The sequence below is a fragment of the Pteropus alecto genome, unplaced genomic scaffold (assembly GCF_000325575.1).
Source record: "Pteropus alecto unplaced genomic scaffold, ASM32557v1 scaffold39, whole genome shotgun sequence".
Taxonomy (NCBI): Eukaryota; Metazoa; Chordata; class Mammalia; order Chiroptera; family Pteropodidae; genus Pteropus; species Pteropus alecto.
In genome coordinates this window covers 12,637,841-12,654,457 of record NW_006443568.1, presented here as the reverse complement: position 1 = coordinate 12,654,457, position 16,617 = coordinate 12,637,841, and the positions used below count along the sequence as shown (strand labels likewise).

Below are 16,617 nucleotides of genomic sequence, written 5' to 3'. Positions count from 1 at the left end.
GGGAACAGAGCATTGGGTGCAGTGCCTGAGGTGGCCACTAGGTGGCAGAAAGCATAGAGACCCACAATTCAAGGCCATGTCCACCCAGTGTGACCACACACCTTCTGTGTATTAGTAGCAGAATCCCACAGAGCCTGGCATACAGTTAGTAATCACACAGTAGGTGCTCACTCAGGAGATGCTCACACAGAAGCCCAATTCCTGACACATAACAGGCAGTCACAATCACAGAGGCCCTGGCACACAGTAGGTGCTCACATAACAGCCTAGGGCCTGACACACAGAGGTAGATGTTCACAGTATATGCTCACGCAACAGCTCATTTCCTGACAGAATGAGTATTCACGGATATCCAGGCTTAGCACACATCATGCGCTCATTCAGCAGTCAATTTCCTGGCATATAGAAGGTTCTCACACAGCAGCCCAGGGCTAGGCACACAGTAAGTGCTTGCAGAGTTTAGGCCCACACAGCAGCCCAGAACCTGACATACAGCAGGTGCTCACAAAAACTCAGGGCCAGGCCCACAGTAGATGCTCACAGAGTACATGTCCATACAACAACCCAGGTCCTGACACACAGTAGGTCCCCATCAGCATCTCAGAGCCAGGCACACAGCAGGTATTCACACAGAAATCCAGGTCCTGAAACACAGTGCATGCCCACAGCCTGACACACAGTAGGTGCTCCCAGAAACTAAAGGCTTGACAGTAGGTGCCCACACAGCAGCCCAATTCCCAGCACACGATAGACAGTAGATGCTCAGTAAGGAATGTGATACAGAGGCTGCCCCAGAGCTGCCCCACAGGAAGTCACACCTGAATAAGGGGCCAGGAACTGGGGAGGGGAGAGGAGCTGGGAAGGAGGCTGCAGGCTCTCAGCATTCTAGTGTCATGGCCTGGGCACATGACCCCCATGGGGAGCAGTGGCTAGACTGAGTCTAGAGCCCAGGATGGGCGACCCTTAGACGGCATGGCGATGGGGACAGGTGGGGCCAGGCCTCGCAGGCAGGGGAGAGCTGAGGGCCCCTGGGGGAGGGCACTCACTATTCCAGCCGCCTTGGCCAGGTCAGGGTTGTTGGGTGTAAAGCTCCCGCTGTGGCTAGTGGACACGGTGTTGGGCTTCTTGTTGCTTAGTCCCATGGCATCCATGGACTGGCTGCGGCTCCGGATGACCCTCTGCGAAGGTGGGGGTGGGGTAGAGGAGGCACAGGCTTCATGAGCCCCTCACCTCGGGGAAACCTAGGAGCTCAGGCATCTGGTCACTTCCCACCCATGCCACTCTGCGTGTCCATTCCCGTGAGGCCACACGAGAGTCAGGTCCACATGGTGCCAAGGGTAGTTTGGGCCTTGGCTCTGCCACCAACTTGCTGGGTGACCTTGGGCAAGCCACTTCACCCCTCTGAGGCCCCCTGAGCCTCTCGTGTGATTGTTGTGAGGAACGCACAAAATCCTGGGTCATGGCCAAAAGTGTGCACAGAGAGCCCTCAGAAACTTCGGTTTCTTCCTTTTAGGAAGGCTTCTTAAAGCTTTTTTCTTCTTTTTCTTCCCTCCCTCCCTTGCTTTTATCAGCCAGTCTATGCTGAATGCTTACTAGGGGCCAGCTACTGTACATTAGCTCTCTCATTGATTTCGCCCTGTGAGGTAGACCACGCCCATCTTACACATGCGGAAGCAGAGGTGAGTCTGGAACCCACACGCCAAACCCAAACCCTTAGCTGTGGGCTCTGCTGCCTCTGAGAAATTCTGTGACCTAATTAATCCAGGTCCGCCGTCCAGTACCCACCAGATGTGGGATCACTGAAGCCCTCCCTCAGAAGACACCCCAGACCCACGCTCGCCCCACCCACTCCTGTCTCCTCAGGCCTCTTTCTCAAAGACGGTCTGTTGGCCTCAGTCCAGGGCAGGCCTGAGCAGCTGGGCTAATCCCCTTATGTGAACCCACAGCTCCAGCTTTGTGGTTTGCCCAGGGTGAGGGTGGAGACCAACCAGCTTGGCTGGGCCCCTGGAGGATGGGCAGTCCTCCTCTTGTGGGTAAAGGACACAGTGGCAAAGAAGCTACTGCCTAGGGACCTGCCAGCCTGGGGGAGTCCAGGCCCTACCTGAGGAAAAAAGAATCTGCTTTACAAATAAGTCCCAGCAATGACATAAGTTGCCATTACCCTGACAGATAAACTGAGGCTCAGAGAACGATCAAGCTGGTAAGTGACAGAGCTGGGATTTGAGCCCAGGGCGTCTCTACTCTTAACACTAAGTGAAACCAGAGGCAGCCAGGTTGGGTCAAACTGGCTGAAGGTCACACAGGCCAGGTCTCACACCTATGGCCACTTGGTTCACACACCCCTTCCAGGACCTGTTTCTTTACCTCCACCAGGACAGAGGCCTCCTCCTCTCTTCTTCACCTGCTGACCTGGCAGCCACCACCCTCGGTACCAGAGGCACCTCGTTGCCACTCAGAGGGTTCCAACCTTCAGCAGAACTTCCAGGCAGACTCCGCCCCCAAGCCTAGGCCCCCGCCTCCAACCATTAACTCCTCCCCAGCCAGAGCCCCACCTTACACTCCCAACTGCAAGCTCTACCCCCAGGTACAGACCACACCTCCAAGTACAGCCCACCATAAAGCCTAGGTCAACCCCCGAGCCACGCCCCCACCCAACTCCACCCCCAGCGTGAGCCCGCCCCTAGCCACGCCCCCACGCCTCGTTCATAACCCCATCCCAACTCTCCTCCAGCCAGGTCCTTGCCCTTCTGCACCCAGGTGGACCCGACCCTTCACCTTGAAAGACTCAAAGAAGCCGCCGCCACCACTGCCGTTCTCCATCTTGTCCTCGTCGCCGCCCAGGCCCATCATAGACTGACTGTGGATGTGTAGCTCCTCATAGAGCGTCTCCAGAAGGGCGGCCCGTGTCCGCTCCTGTGGGCCCGGGACAGGCCGTCAGGGGAGACCCCAGTGATCAGCCCTTCGTCCCACAATTCCAATCCCCGCCACCTTCTCTGAGTAAGTGGGGAGTGGGCCTGGGCCCCAGAAACCTGCGCGGGCTTCCCTCAGGCCCCTCCAGGATCTCGCCCCCCCCACCCCCGTTTTCCCTTCGCCTACGGCGGCCTCCGTGCCAGCCCCTCCCGGGCATCCCTCACACATCCCTAGAAATGCCTTCCGTTCTCTCCCTTGACTCTAGCCCTACTCCTCCGTAAATCGGTACTTCCCCAAGCAGCCCTCCCTAAAGCCAAGGTCTGAACAAGGCCTTTTCTCTCCCCTAGGGGCGGGGCCGAAATTCTAAGTTGGGGGGAGGGGCTCAGGCCCAACAGCCCATCCTCACCTCCAGTTTGGCAAACTTCTCTGCCTTGTAGCAGGCGTATTCAGCATTGATCAGCTTTGTCAGCAAAAATTCCTGGAACTCGGGCCCCTGGGAGCGCCCAGAGTGGAGGAGAGGAGAAAGGGGGTTCAGGCAAACACAAAGACAAGGGGCTGGGCCCAGTGTGACAGGGGCCATGGGCTGCCCTCTGCACTCCCAGGGCACCTCCTTGGGGCTCAGCTCCCCAGCCCAGGCAACCATGAGGGCCCCTGTGCCCTTCATGGGTGCCCTCCACTCTGGAGAGCAAACGCCACAGATGTAAGAGGCTGAGTCGGGGTTTCCTACTTCCTCAGTCTGGGGGTGCTGAAGCCAAGCCTCCACATGTGGCTTCTGAGAGGTGAGAGAGAAGTGTGCCCCCCTAACATTTAGTGGAAGGAAGACTGTAATTGTCAAAAAGATAATAGAAATGAGGGAAATCCACAAGAGCCTGCTAGGAAAAGTATAAAACAATGAGTTTATTCTGTGACTTTGTAAATAAAGGTCACAGTTTTTATCAAGATGAAGAGAAAAGCCAGGCCCCAGGTGCAGTTAGGAAAGCCCAGCTGCCCTGGCACACAGTGGGGCTTCAGGACCTCATATGGCAAACTGTGTGCCCCTCCTCAGCCCCCACCTACTTAGTCCTGCCCCTCACCTTCCTGAACACAGCGGGGTCCGGAAGCGGGGGCCCAAAGAAGGGCACGTCATCTCTGGCGGTGACGGAGACCTGGAAGGAAGAGCAGTCCCCATAGAGACCTCATACCAGCCAGACACCCCTAATTCACCTTCCTGTCCCTGCCCATGCTGGGCACAGGGCCTGCCCCTTGGTCGAGGAAGTTCGGTGACTATGGATTGGGTGACTGACCCCCAGGATTTTAGCTCCTCCACCCTTGGCCCTGAATTGGAGTGGTGGGAAGGGGGTGTAGGATCTCAGAAGTCATCAGGGATGGTTAATGACGAGGAGGTGGCTAACTTTGGGGCATAGAGAGGGCAGGATAAGAATCCATCGTTGGAGTGAGAAGGAGTTTAGGGTGCTCAGGGCAGGCCCCCTACAGTTGGGGAAGCTGAGGCTCGAAGAGGCCTCATAGTGAGTGAGGTGGGGCTAGGCCCTGGGAAGCTCTGAGATCACCCACCTTGTAGAGGGGGCCGTCAGGGCCCCCACCCTCGGCCTGCACCACCACGTAAGCGTGCAGGAAGTTGGAGGCAATCATGTCGGGTACGAAGGGCGTGTTCTCGTCCTGGAAAACCACGGCGACGATGTCGTTCCCGATGTGTCGCTTTCGCTGCAACTGAGCACAGGGTCACAGGCCTTCACGACTTGGCCAGAGAGGGGCTGCTGGAGGCAGGGGAGGGGGCCGCAAGGATGTGGGAGGGTCTGGAGTAGGCAGAGGGCATGTCTAAGGCTTTGCTTCCCCCCCAAAAAATGTGGTGAGAAACTTGTCTTTAAATTATTTTCATTTTCTCGGAATCCTGTGACAGATGAGGAAACCGAGGCCAAGAGAGGAGTGACTTGCAAGGCCCTACAGTGAGTGAGGGGACTCGAACCCAGGGCTCCTGGTTCCCAGGCCCTACCTCTCAGCCTTTCTCCTGTCTAAATACCCAGCACGTATATTCATGTTGCCAAAATGAACAGAGAAACTTATTAAAAGAAAATAAAATGACTCTAAAAAGTAAGGAACAAATATTTCTATTTTTCTCACATTACTGTTTTACCCCGCCAGGGTGGGGGTATGGGGTAAGGGAGACAGTCCTGCAGGAAGCTTAGGACAAGGTCACAAATTTCTGAGTTCAGCTCCCAGAACGTGTCCTACACTTCCTCACATCCAGGCCTTTGTAGAAGCCGGTCTCTCCACCTGGAACACTCCCCCCATTTCTCCCAGCCCCTTCGCAGCCTAAAAGGCACTTTATTGTGAAAGCTTTTCCTGACTCCTACTTCTGCCAAGTCCAAGTCCCCCCCCCATGTGACCCCACAATGCCCTTCACTCCTTGTAAAAATGCTAATATTTGTTGAGTTCTTGCTAGTACCAGAGACTCTTCTAGCCACTGTATGTACATCCCTCATTTATGCTCACCTATGAGGTAGGTGCCATTATTACCCCCATTTCACAGATGTGGAAACCGAGGCTTTCACAGCCTTGTAACGGCTGGTCTCCCCGACCCCAACTAGAGCCCACAAGTGGGAGGACTGGATCACTTCCATTTTCTATATCCAAGGGCCCACTGAGCCTGGTGTGGTGGACACCGGACAGGTAGAGGGGACAGGAGGATGGGTAGAAGCAGGTGGGTGGGTGCCCGGGCTACCTGCTGGGTGTCCCCTTCTGTGTAGGGCAGCTTGGTGGACACGTGAAACATGATCTCCTTGTTGCGGAAGTTGCAGTACACAGACTCGGTCCCCGTCTGCCCGTGGGTCACGTCCAGGCCTCCTCGGAACCTGCCCCAGACCCCCCAGGCCACGGCTCAGTCTCCAGCCCCGGCCAGGCCTCCATGGGGCCAGGACAGGGGCTCCCCCGCTGCCCAAGGATGTGGGTCACACTGTATACTCTGCTTATCCCACCCTAATGCTCACCCCTTAAAGTCCTGCAGTTTGACCTTCTGGCCAAGAAACTCGAGGAACTCCACGAAGGCAGGGCTTTCCTCGTTGGTGCTGAAGAGTTCCTCCTCAGAGGTCTGGGGACACACAGAGGGCATAGGTCACGGAACTGGAGCTCCTGAGCTGCTCGTCCTCCCCCCCCCGCCCCGCCCCCGCTAGAAAAGGCTGGAAGGAGGACCCCTGGCAGCCCCTGAGCTCCTGGGAAACTGAGTCCCCAGGGGAAGTCCCAGATACCCTGTCAGGTGGGTGGGGGCGCAGGGAGGAGGAGGTGAGCACACCTGCCCAAGCTTCTGATAAATGACTCCAAACTTGAAGTTATTGCTGATAACATGCTCGTCAAAGGTGACGATGAGCCGGGAAGCCTGGAGGTAGAGGACCAGGGGTGAAACGGACTGCTTTTTCCAGTTGTCGTTTATTGCTCTTGTTATGTGCCAAGCGCTATGCCTGGCACTCCACGTGCATCATCTCATTTAATCCTCAGAACAAGCCTGCGACGGAGACACTCCTACTGTCCACGTTTTATAGATGAAGAAACCAAGGTTCGGAGCTTATGTCACTTGACTAAGGTCAACAGCTTGCAAGTGGCCGAGCTGGGACTTGAACTCAGGTCTGTTAAATTCCAAAGCTCAGCACTGCTCCTGAGTTTTGCCCATGAGCCCCTGCTCCATCTCCACTCCGTGACACCCAGCTCCCTCCTCGGCTCCTCAGTAAACTCACCTCAGCATTCTGCAACAGGCCAAGTCCCACCAATTTGCTGTGGGACCTTGAGCAAGGTCCCCTCCTCACCTTGTGCCTTGCTTTCCTCTTCTGTAACAGAGATGGGATCTAATTTCCGAGGCCCCTTCCCTTGGGGACCTTTCCTGGACCACACCACCCCTCAGGGACTGCATCCTGCTCTAGAATTCAGTCAGAACTACAAGGGTTTATATGTCTTTCAAGGCCCACCTCTTTCAGGAAGCCTCCCTGGCTCGTTAAAGACTAAAGTCTCTACCACTTTTCCCACATGTGACAGAGCCGCAAACCCAGCACTCAGCACCAGAGCTGGAAAGGCAGCTGCTCTCTGTGGGGCAGCATTTGTGGAGGTGCCTGTGTTATTCTCTCTCACCAGATCCCCTCTGGGGTCAGAAGGCAAGGCCAGTGGAGTTTCCTGGCCCAGGAGTACAGACTGCCCTTGGGAGGGTTCCCAAACGACACTAAGAGTTTTCAGAGGTAAGTAAAGCATTTCTCCAATGCAGACAAAACTAGGTTTAAGTGCAGGCCATGATTATCTGCTATGCATCCCTGGGTAAGATACAGAAACTTTCTGGGCCTCTGGTTTCTCTTCTGCAAACTGTAGACTTTTGCAGGATTGTTGTGAGGATTAAATGAGAGAACTTAGAAAAAATACTCTGCACACAGCAGCGCCCAATAAATGTTCGATCCCCTAGTTACCTACCCACCCCCAGTGAGCAGGGCCCAGATCCAGCCATACCTTGGGGTAGAGCACAGGATAGAATCGATCCACATTCACATCTTCACATACCAGCTGCAGGAGGAGATAAGGGGGCATCTAAGGGTAGGGCTGGGAGGAGGGGTGGGGCCTCTGGGCCTCCCAGGCCAAGGTCTGCAGGACAGCAGCAGAAAGGAGAGGGCACAACCGAGGCTGACGCAGGACTGTGGGCTCACTCTTGCTCAGAATGGGGTACAGAGAACTGAAGTACCAAAGGTACTCTAAAGAGGTCCAAAAGCACACAGATAGGGGACAGGGCACCAGAACACATGAGAGTGTGGATATCATGGGGACACATGAGAGGCAGGACCTCAGAGACAGGGCTGCAGCATGCAGGGCCAGGACCTGGAGCTACAGACGCAAGTGTGCTAAGGCCGAAGCTGCAGCCTGGCCGTGTGCCCACCTGGGGTGCCCAAGGGGGCCCAGAATGAAGGAGCAGAGGCCTCACCTTTGCCATCTGGACCACGTTGGGGAACTCGGTGAGGCAGGAGATGGGGATGACATCATGGTACGTCCGGCACTTGGTCCTGGGAAGAAAAAGTCAACGGTGAGGGGCTAGGCAGTGGGAAAGGGAGACGGGAGCCCCTCCACACAAAGTAAGACCCCAGGGAGGACCAGCGGTGATGACAGGGGCCAAGCCTGGCTCAGGCTCTAACGCGTTGTGCAACCTCAGGCAAATCCCTGCCCCTCTCTGGGCCTCGATGAGAAGAGTGGGTAAAATGAGGTGGGTTCTCAGATTATAAGACCTCAGCCCAACCTGCTATCCCAGGGTCCATCACCCCACCCTCACCTGAGCAGCAGCCGTAGGTGCTCCTGGTCCCCGATGACATCATACTTGAGTGAGAAGACAAGGTGGCCCAGGGCAGTGTCCAGTGAGTAGTAATTGAAATGCTCCTGTGGGAGGTGGGCCAAGGTAGTGGGTGAGACTGAGCTTGTGGCTGCTGGAACCAGACCAGAAAGCCAGCTCATTCCCAGATGGGGGTCCCTCACCAAGCAGAAGGTGTCACAGCTAATAGCAGACTCTGCACCAGGCAGACCCACATTCAAATCCCACTGGGATTTGCCAGCCGAGTAGCCTGAGAAGGTCACTTCACCTCTCTGTGCCTCAGTTTCCTAGTCTATAAAACAGAAGCGAGGTCACTTACTTTGTGGGATGGTGGCAGGGACTGAAGGGGATAAAGTGCCTGGCACAGAGTAGGTATTCAATGAATGTTTATAGAAACCTGGGCTCTCTGTGTCCTCGTCAAAGTCAGGATCACATTCGGATCTCCATACTTGTCTCCTAGCGCTGCCCTACTCAGGGCTGGGCACACAGTAGGGACTCAATAAAAATATGCCAACTGATTGCTCAACCTTTGGCTTCTGAAGCCAGGGCCCGTGAGAAACAGGAAGTGAAACATGTCATGAACACACTGGGTGGCTGACCGGGCAGGTTCCCACCCTCCTACCTCACTGGGAGAAGCCGTAGGGTGGGAAGGAATACCTCAGGGGACGCAAGAGGAAACGGAGGCAGAGAACCCTAGAAGGAGCCCAGGGCTGGCACCTCTAGGCAGGAAAGCCCCAAAGCCAAGGGCCATGAGTGCTAGGAGAGTACATACACCCCAGCCTGGCCCTGGGCTCCCCCTGCCAGCGCCGGCCCTGGGAGTGGAGCTGGCTCCGCAGCCACACCCGCCCCAGGAGTCATCCTGGAAGTCCTGTTTAAACATGAACACCTGTGCTCAGAGAGCAGACGAAAGAGGCAGAGGCCAGGGGATGTGCCCCCACAAATCTGTAGCTCAGGGACAGTCTGAGGGCACCCCCTCTGCACTGCCTGGGCACAGAGTGACAGAAACCCCCACATGCGTGGCACCCTCTGTAGAGAGGGAATGGCAGGCACCTGGCAAGGAGAGCTGCACTAAAGTCTTCAGGGTGGGCAGTTTCCCAGGACTCCCCTGGCCAGGCCCAGAGGAGTCCAAGGAGCAGTAGGAGAGTGGGCTCAGGGTCCCAGGGAGTCAATACTAAAGTCACCCTAACCTCCTCCCTTTGCCTGAACAGGCCTCGGTGCTTCCCACGTCACCCCATGTCACCCCACGTCACCCCACCTGGAGTCGGGAGATGGCCCTGGCTCTGTGCCAGCTCATGGGGCCCCTCTTCTCTGTGCTGCCAACCTGACCCTGGTCATCATGCCTCTTCTGACACCCCAACCTGTACCTCTTTGGGTCCTTCTGTGGTCAAGGTGCCACCTTCATTCTGTCACTCATCACTCCTCAGCAAACTTTTCTGAGTGTCAACTATGTGCTAGGCCCACACAGTCCCCCACATCGCACTCTGGACAGGGGGTGCCGGGATGCAGGTCTCTCTCCAACCACAGGGCTCAGCCTAGAGGTAGAATCTAATGCCCTGTTCTGGGTTTGTTCCCAAGCAATGGCTCCTGAACCCGGGCCTGCTGGTTTAGTCTCAGTAACAATGTATTCCACCCCTTTCCACTTTCAGCCTTAGCAACAATACCCTCCAGGGTCAGGCCAATGCCTTGGGCTCAGACTGAGGTCATATAGTTCCCCAATTCCCAACACACCTTCCCAATACACATGCGCACACACCTAGGAACATGGCTCTTCCCATGGCATGTCTTTTTAAAAATACATTTGACATCTGACATTGTATAAACTTAAAGTGTACAAAGGTTACTTTGATACGTTCATATATTGTAATATATATGACTGCCATTGCGGTGATATTTATCACATTACGTAATTATAGTACAATATTATAGTTTATTCCCATAGTGTGTCTTAACGGAAGGTCAGCCAGAACTAGGTCCAATTCCTAGCTCAGTAATTATGTGACCTTGACCAAGTCACTTCACTTCTCTGAGCCTCAGTTTCCTTTTCTGAAAAGCTAGGACAATCCTGATCTCACAGAGTAATTATGAAGATGTACTAATAACAGTTACAATTTATTGAGTACTTGCTATGTGCCAGGCTCTCTATGCTTTAATGGTTTTCTATGCTTTAATGTATTTTTATTACCCCCATTTTTATAGATGAGGAAACAGGCTCGGGAAGGTTAAATAACTGGCCCGAGGTTATCAGTAAATAGAAGAGCCAAGATTGGCACCCAGGTGAATCAAGACCCCAGGGCCACACTACACCCTGCCAGAGACAGCACCTGGTGTGGAACCTGACACACACAGGGCCCCAGCTTGGGACCTCCCCTCCAGCTCCCACAACCTTGCCCAATAACTCTTGCCTGGAACACTGCTGGGTGACACTCTGACAAGTGGTGACCAGGCAGGGTCCCCGCTCTGGGGCTGGTGGTGGAGTGGGGGTTGCATCAATCCAGGTCATGCCACGACATTACTGTGTATTCCCAGCCCCACAAGCTGCCTGAGGGCAGGGCCTGGGTATGTTTTGTTTACTGCTATATACCTGGTGTCTTGCACAGAGCCAGGCACACAGCTGGTGCTCATTATTTGCTAACCCTGACTGAGCCTTACTCTATGCTAGACGCCATTTTTCACACTTTACAAGCATCCTGTCATTAAAGGTTCATAACAACTTTATGAGGTGGGTATCATCACCATCTCTGTTTTTACAGTTGAGGAAACAGAGGCACAGGGAGGGTAAGTGATTTGCCCAGTGTCCCACGCAGTAAGTGGCAGAGCCAGGATTCAAATCCTGGTAGTGTCTTCGCTGTTAACCATTACGCTCTAATACTGCCTTTTGCAATAAGTGGTTACTGAATGAATGAGTGAATCCACTACGCTATGCTCCCTGAGACTCAGGGCTCTAGGACTCACCCAGCACCAGCCCAAAGGTTCTGCTTCCTCCCAGGCCCAGCCCTCCAACACCAGAGGACCACCCACCTTGCCGAGAAAGTGCTTCCGGTAGATGCGGGCTGTGGGGTTGCACTCAAGCTTCACCTTGGTCGTGGGTGACTGCAGTGGCTCTGTCTCTGGGATGCTGGTGATTTCGTGGTTGGTGCCTTCAATCCAGTAGCCCCCGAACTGGGGCAGCAGAATGAGGGGAAAGGGCCCTTCTCGCCCCAGGACCTAAAGAGGGACTCAGCTGAGAGCTACTCTCACTGCACCCCACCAGGGACCCCAGGACACCTCCCCAACTAAGGGGTACTACATGGGTCGCAGACCACATGGAGCCCCAAGTCTCATTCTCAAACGATGGAGATGGGGCCAGGTAGAGCTGGGAGCACGACCTTGGCAGAGAGGATGAAATGTTTGCCTTGGAGGCCTTCGGTTCAAATGGGCACTGAGGTCTTGAGCCCGTAAACTGAGTCTCCAGCCCCAACTGTGGTCAGGCTCCTGACCAGGAGGAGGACCAGGGCATCCTGAACTCCCTGCGCGAGAGCCTCCAGTGCTTGGGGTGGGGACAGGCTTGGGGTCGGGGGGGTTCCGGCTGGTTACCTCGTGCACACTTGGGTAGGGAATGTAGTCTTCTTCCGTCTGCAAAACACAAGCAGGGGGAGGTCCATCTGGGACGGGGCCCGCACCCTTGACTTCCAGCCTCCCCGGAATGCTCTTTTGTTTGGCCAGCCATCGGGACTGAGTGTGGAGAGGGCTGGGTCCTCATCTCCCCATCTCATGGGTGAGGCGGGGCTTGCCTTGGGGTGACCCCACGAGACAGGGGCTGAGGGCTGGCAGCCTCTTCTGAGCCTCGTCCTGCCTGAGGAGGAGGCCCACTGCCTCCCCAGAAGGAACCTCTGGACCAGTGGTTCTCAGAACAGCCTGGAAGGCTTGTTAAACACAGACGGCTGCACCCCGCTGCCCCGCCCTCCCCTCCCCCTGAGTTTCTGATGCCCTGGGCCTGGATGGGCCTGAGCATTTACATTCTCACAAGCTCCCAGGTGGTGCTGATGGGGCTGGTCTGAGGACCACATTTTGAAAACTCCTGCCCTGGACAAAGCATCAGGCTTATGCCCATGAATCTTCTTTAATCCTTACCCCTGCATCCCTGGGCCCATTCCCCCAGGCCCAGCCACTAGTCTTCTGGGATGGCTGGGGTCCCAAATCATCAACCAGAGAGTCCTATGCCCACCTGGAGGGGCTATGCAGCTCCCAGCCCAAGAAAATTTGAGTCTAAACAAGAGCCTCATTGCATCTCCTTCAGTCCTGTCTCTTGTCAGTCTCCTCATGGGAGGTGGGGGGCAACCAGGTCATCCTCCCCTCCCCCTCCCTTCCCCCTCAGCCTCCCTTCCAGACAGGAGCTACGGAGAACAGAAGAGCATAAGACTCCTGGGTCTTGGGTTTGAGTCTTCCTACAACTGTGCGTCGTAACTGGCTTCCATTTCTCACGGGCTGTCTTGTGAGGTATTGGGGCTTCGGCCCAGAGACAGCAAGGCCTGGAGAGGCAGGGTGAGTTTTCAGGGGTGGGGAGGAGCTGGAAGGGGCCCCAGCCCTATAGCAAGGGAGGGGTACTCCACATCTCAGAAGTCCTAGACTGCTTCTCATGAAAGAGTGATGGGTTCTCCTGGGCTGGCTGCTTTGGTTGGGCAGCTGTAGCAGCACCCGAGGGAGGACATCTGCCCCCCTCCCATCCCCCTCCAAGCCCTTTGGAGAGGCTGCTCAGGGAGCCCACGAAAGAAAGGGTGGGGTGGTGCTGGATCAGACCTACTTTGAGGGGTGGTGGGAAGGAGCATCGTTGTTCATCCATCCTGCTTCCCTGCAAAGAGAGGCCAATACTCCCGTAAAGAGAGGCCAATACTCCGGTTGCACCCCTCCCTCTCTCCCGCTGCACCCCTCCCTCTCTCCCGCTGCACCCCTCCCAAGCCTGCAGCAGCGCTGCCTCCCACTGGGCTCATAGCTCTTCCTGTGTAGAAGGGGAAAGCCAACCAATGTGGGGTATTCCCAGGGCAGGGTGCACGGTTACTCAGGCCCCTCTGCAGGGTTGGCTGTCCTGCTGGTAACCTGGGCTGCAGGAGGCGGGTGGCAGCAGGGGGGAATTGGGGGCTCTATGCGCCTGCTGCTGGGAGTGGGGGCAGGGGTGGTGTACACGTGCCTATGTGTGAGTGTGGGGATGTGGGGAGGGAGGCTATTGCATCTACACAGATACATGTTGTTGAGAGAGGAGGGGTGGGGAGAGACAGGGAGAGGGAGAGAGGGGAGAGAGAGGGAAGGAGAGAGGAGGAGGGGAAAGGTGGAGACAGAAAGACTAAGCAAGAGAGGCAGAGAAACAGGAAGGGACAGGAGAGGTTTAGAGGGTGAAATGATATCAGGTGAAGCTCCTGAGGTGTGTTCGAGTCGTCCTAGCCCCCTGCCCATCTCCCAACACATACCCACACAGAAAACAGACAAGAGCCTGAAAGCCCAGGGCAGGAGTCAGGCGGAGAGGGCAGGAGCTGCACTCCCAGGCGGCCTCGCTCATTAACACCTCCCCCTACCTGCAGCACGGCCTCTGGTTGCCCTGTGCCCTGGCATCTGTCCCTCCTCCCCCTCTACATGGGGGGTCCTGCAGAGTCTGTAATGCCTCTTGGGGGACGGGGAATGATGTGTATATGTGGGGGTGGTTTGAGGCAGGGACGCTTGCTCTGCTGGGGATCTATACAGGGATGGGAGCTGGGGAGACACAAATGGGGCCTGGGCCCCTGGGTCAGACAGGGGTTAGGCACTACCAGTCCCCACCCCCTACTGTGATCCCCACTTAGGGGCTCTGGACAACACACTGCCACTATCTCCTTCCTGCATGGTCTGCCAAGGGCTCCTGGACCATTCTGAGAGATGTGTGGGGTTGGAGATATGGCAAGGGCCCCCCACCGCCAGTCCAGTCCCCTTTGCGCCTCCCCAGAAGAGGTAAGGAGCCAGCCTCACCTGCATCTTTTCAATCATCTCAAACAGATCTGTGTTCTGCAACAGAGGAGGGGGAGAGAGAAGGTCAGTCCTCGGGGTGGTCCAGCCGATCCTACTGAGCCCCCAAGGAGTCTGCACCCAATCCAGCCATCCCGGTCCAAGTTCTGACCAACCACCTTGGACCTATCAGCCCAAAGCATAGGCCCCAAGGGGCAGCCCAGCCCACTCAGTCTCCTTACCCAAAGGAGAAGGCTGGTGCCTCAGACAGAGGGATGTGACCTCTGGGGAGAGACACATCTCCTTCATGTCACTACAAGGTTGGCAGTGCCAGGATCAATCAGCCCATGGACCTTTCAGAAGAGCCCCAGGCCCCAGCCCCGGAGAGGAGCCTAGCTGGGACCCTCAGAAGGGTCTGTGGTTCCACCCACCTCTCCTGGAAGAGGGTCCCACCCACCTATCTCAAGCACCCCAGGGTGCTACTGGGAGAAAGGACGCTGGTATATCCCATTGGTCCAACACACGTGTGTGAGTCCACACTCACCCCTCCAGCCCTCACACTCCAGACGGCCTCTCCCGAGGCTAGCCAGGGCACACACAGGGTTAATCGGGCATCTGCCAGCTGCTTTGGCAGCTTCTGCCTCTCCAGCGCCAACTCCCTGCAGCCTTCCTGGAAGGCAGCATCCTTGACGGCTGGCAGGGCTGGGGCTGGGCCTGGGAAGCCCCCAGAGTCTCCAGGATGGTGCCTCTCCCCCAACCCCTCCCAGATCCTGAGTCCACACACATGTGCTATGGGGTTGTGCACCAGGAAACACATACTCTTTCTCTCTTGCTTGAGCACACACAGGCCTACACACCAGTATTTAAACAGTCGTGCTGTACCAAAGAAAGCAAACACACACAAACCCACGGGGTCTGTGCACATCAATCCTTAGACTCAGAGCTATGTACTAACACACACATAAATGTGTCAGTGTCCCAAGCTACACAACAGCACACCCACACACATACAGGTCCATGTACCACAAGAACCACACAAACAAATGCAAACCCATCCCTGTGCAGATCTGCACATTAGTCATTGCATGTAAAGCTACATGAACACCACAAAACCACTCATGTCCACGTGCAGAGAGACACAATAACATGCACTCACAGATACAGGCAGGCATGGTCACAGAAACTTAGCTACAGAGCCCCACTCCCACATACCTTCCCCATCAGAGTCACGCACCCTGTGTAACAGATGTGACAGACTTTAAATGAGTTTTAAGAAAAAGAAGAAGCATGCAGCAACTGTGGGAGTGGCTAATCACCAAGGATGAGGAGCACACGTCCAAACCTCACACACCCCTCATACCCACTTGAGTACACACCACCCATCTCCCTCTCTCTCTCTCACACACACACACACACACACATAGACACACACACGGAGCTCTGTTAAATATCACAAGACACAAAAACCCATGTACACACTCTGAGACCTGACCACAGGGGCAAAACCCACCCCATGAAATGCACCACAGATGTCCATTGGAGACGCTGACCCATGGTCACCTATGGTTACACCCAACACTTCTGAGCTTGGACAAGACAAATCCACAAGCAGTTACAGCACAAACCACAGACACACACCTGTAGCCCAGGTAGACAAACATGCCTGTCAACCTAACATCCTGTACCACAGCAGCCTCGGCATCTATGCCCAAATAACCTCATACCAGCGCAGTGCCAGTATGAGTGATGGGGGCGCATTAATGTCCCCCAGCGCACCCCACTCTGGGTAACCTAACATGGCCAGGAACAATATGCACCTGGAGTCACAGCCATGTAAACACTGATGCATGGTACTGTCACCCAGAGTGCACACACAGCAACAAGTTACACCCACAGTTACAGCCTCACAGGAGCAGCAGACGCCCTGACACATGGAAGGCTGTGAGTCAAGTGGCCCAGAGCACCATGCAAAGTTACACTGTGACATTCAGACCACCTTAAAGGGGACAGGGGACCGACAACATGGTCCCGAGGCTAATACACACACACACACGAACACGAACACGCACACGCACACGCACACGCACACGCACATGCACACAGTGCCATGGTAGCCCCGAGCCACGGTGCCACTACAGTCACTCTCTTTCTTGGAAAGGGGCAGAAAGGGCCCAAAGCCTGGGACCCCAGGGCAGGGGTGCGCCCTGTGGCTGCCATGGCCGGGTGTCATCCCAGAAGCTAACACACCCTCCATGACAGAGCCTCGCACACCCGCCCTGGCTGGGGCAGAGCCTGCTGGACTCAAAGGAAGTCGGGCTGACCCGGCAGCTCCTGCAGACCCCTTTGGCCAGGCCATCCTCTCCCGGGTCCTCACCTGCCAGCCGGCCCCAGCGGGCAGCGAGCCCCTCCGCGGACGGCCGGCGTTGCCAGGGGCC

The 16,617-nt window shown here is 55.8% G+C and overlaps 1 protein-coding gene across 2 annotated transcripts in view; it reads right to left on the bottom strand.

The window, feature by feature from the left end:
- Positions 1–16,617, bottom strand: part of RAP1GAP (RAP1 GTPase activating protein) — a 28,172-nt gene that overhangs the window by 7,757 nt on the left and 3,798 nt on the right. For both annotated transcript variants that reach the window (XM_015598819.2, XM_015598820.2), the window contains exons 2-16: positions 14,207–14,242; positions 13,014–13,061; positions 11,807–11,845; positions 11,252–11,437; positions 8,198–8,301; positions 7,856–7,934; positions 7,390–7,443; positions 6,197–6,280; positions 5,895–5,995; positions 5,630–5,759; positions 4,462–4,617; positions 3,984–4,055; positions 3,317–3,403; positions 2,776–2,913; positions 1,047–1,178 (exon numbers count right to left, since the gene is read on the bottom strand). In XM_015598819.2, the coding sequence (XP_015454305.1) occupies positions 1,047–1,178; positions 2,776–2,913; positions 3,317–3,403; positions 3,984–4,055; positions 4,462–4,617; positions 5,630–5,759; positions 5,895–5,995; positions 6,197–6,280; positions 7,390–7,443; positions 7,856–7,934; positions 8,198–8,301; positions 11,252–11,437; positions 11,807–11,845; positions 13,014–13,061; positions 14,207–14,224 (1,428 nt within the window). In that variant the 5' untranslated portion in view covers positions 14,225–14,242. The remainder of the gene's footprint in view (positions 1–1,046; positions 1,179–2,775; positions 2,914–3,316; positions 3,404–3,983; positions 4,056–4,461; positions 4,618–5,629; positions 5,760–5,894; positions 5,996–6,196; positions 6,281–7,389; positions 7,444–7,855; positions 7,935–8,197; positions 8,302–11,251; positions 11,438–11,806; positions 11,846–13,013; positions 13,062–14,206; positions 14,243–16,617) is intronic.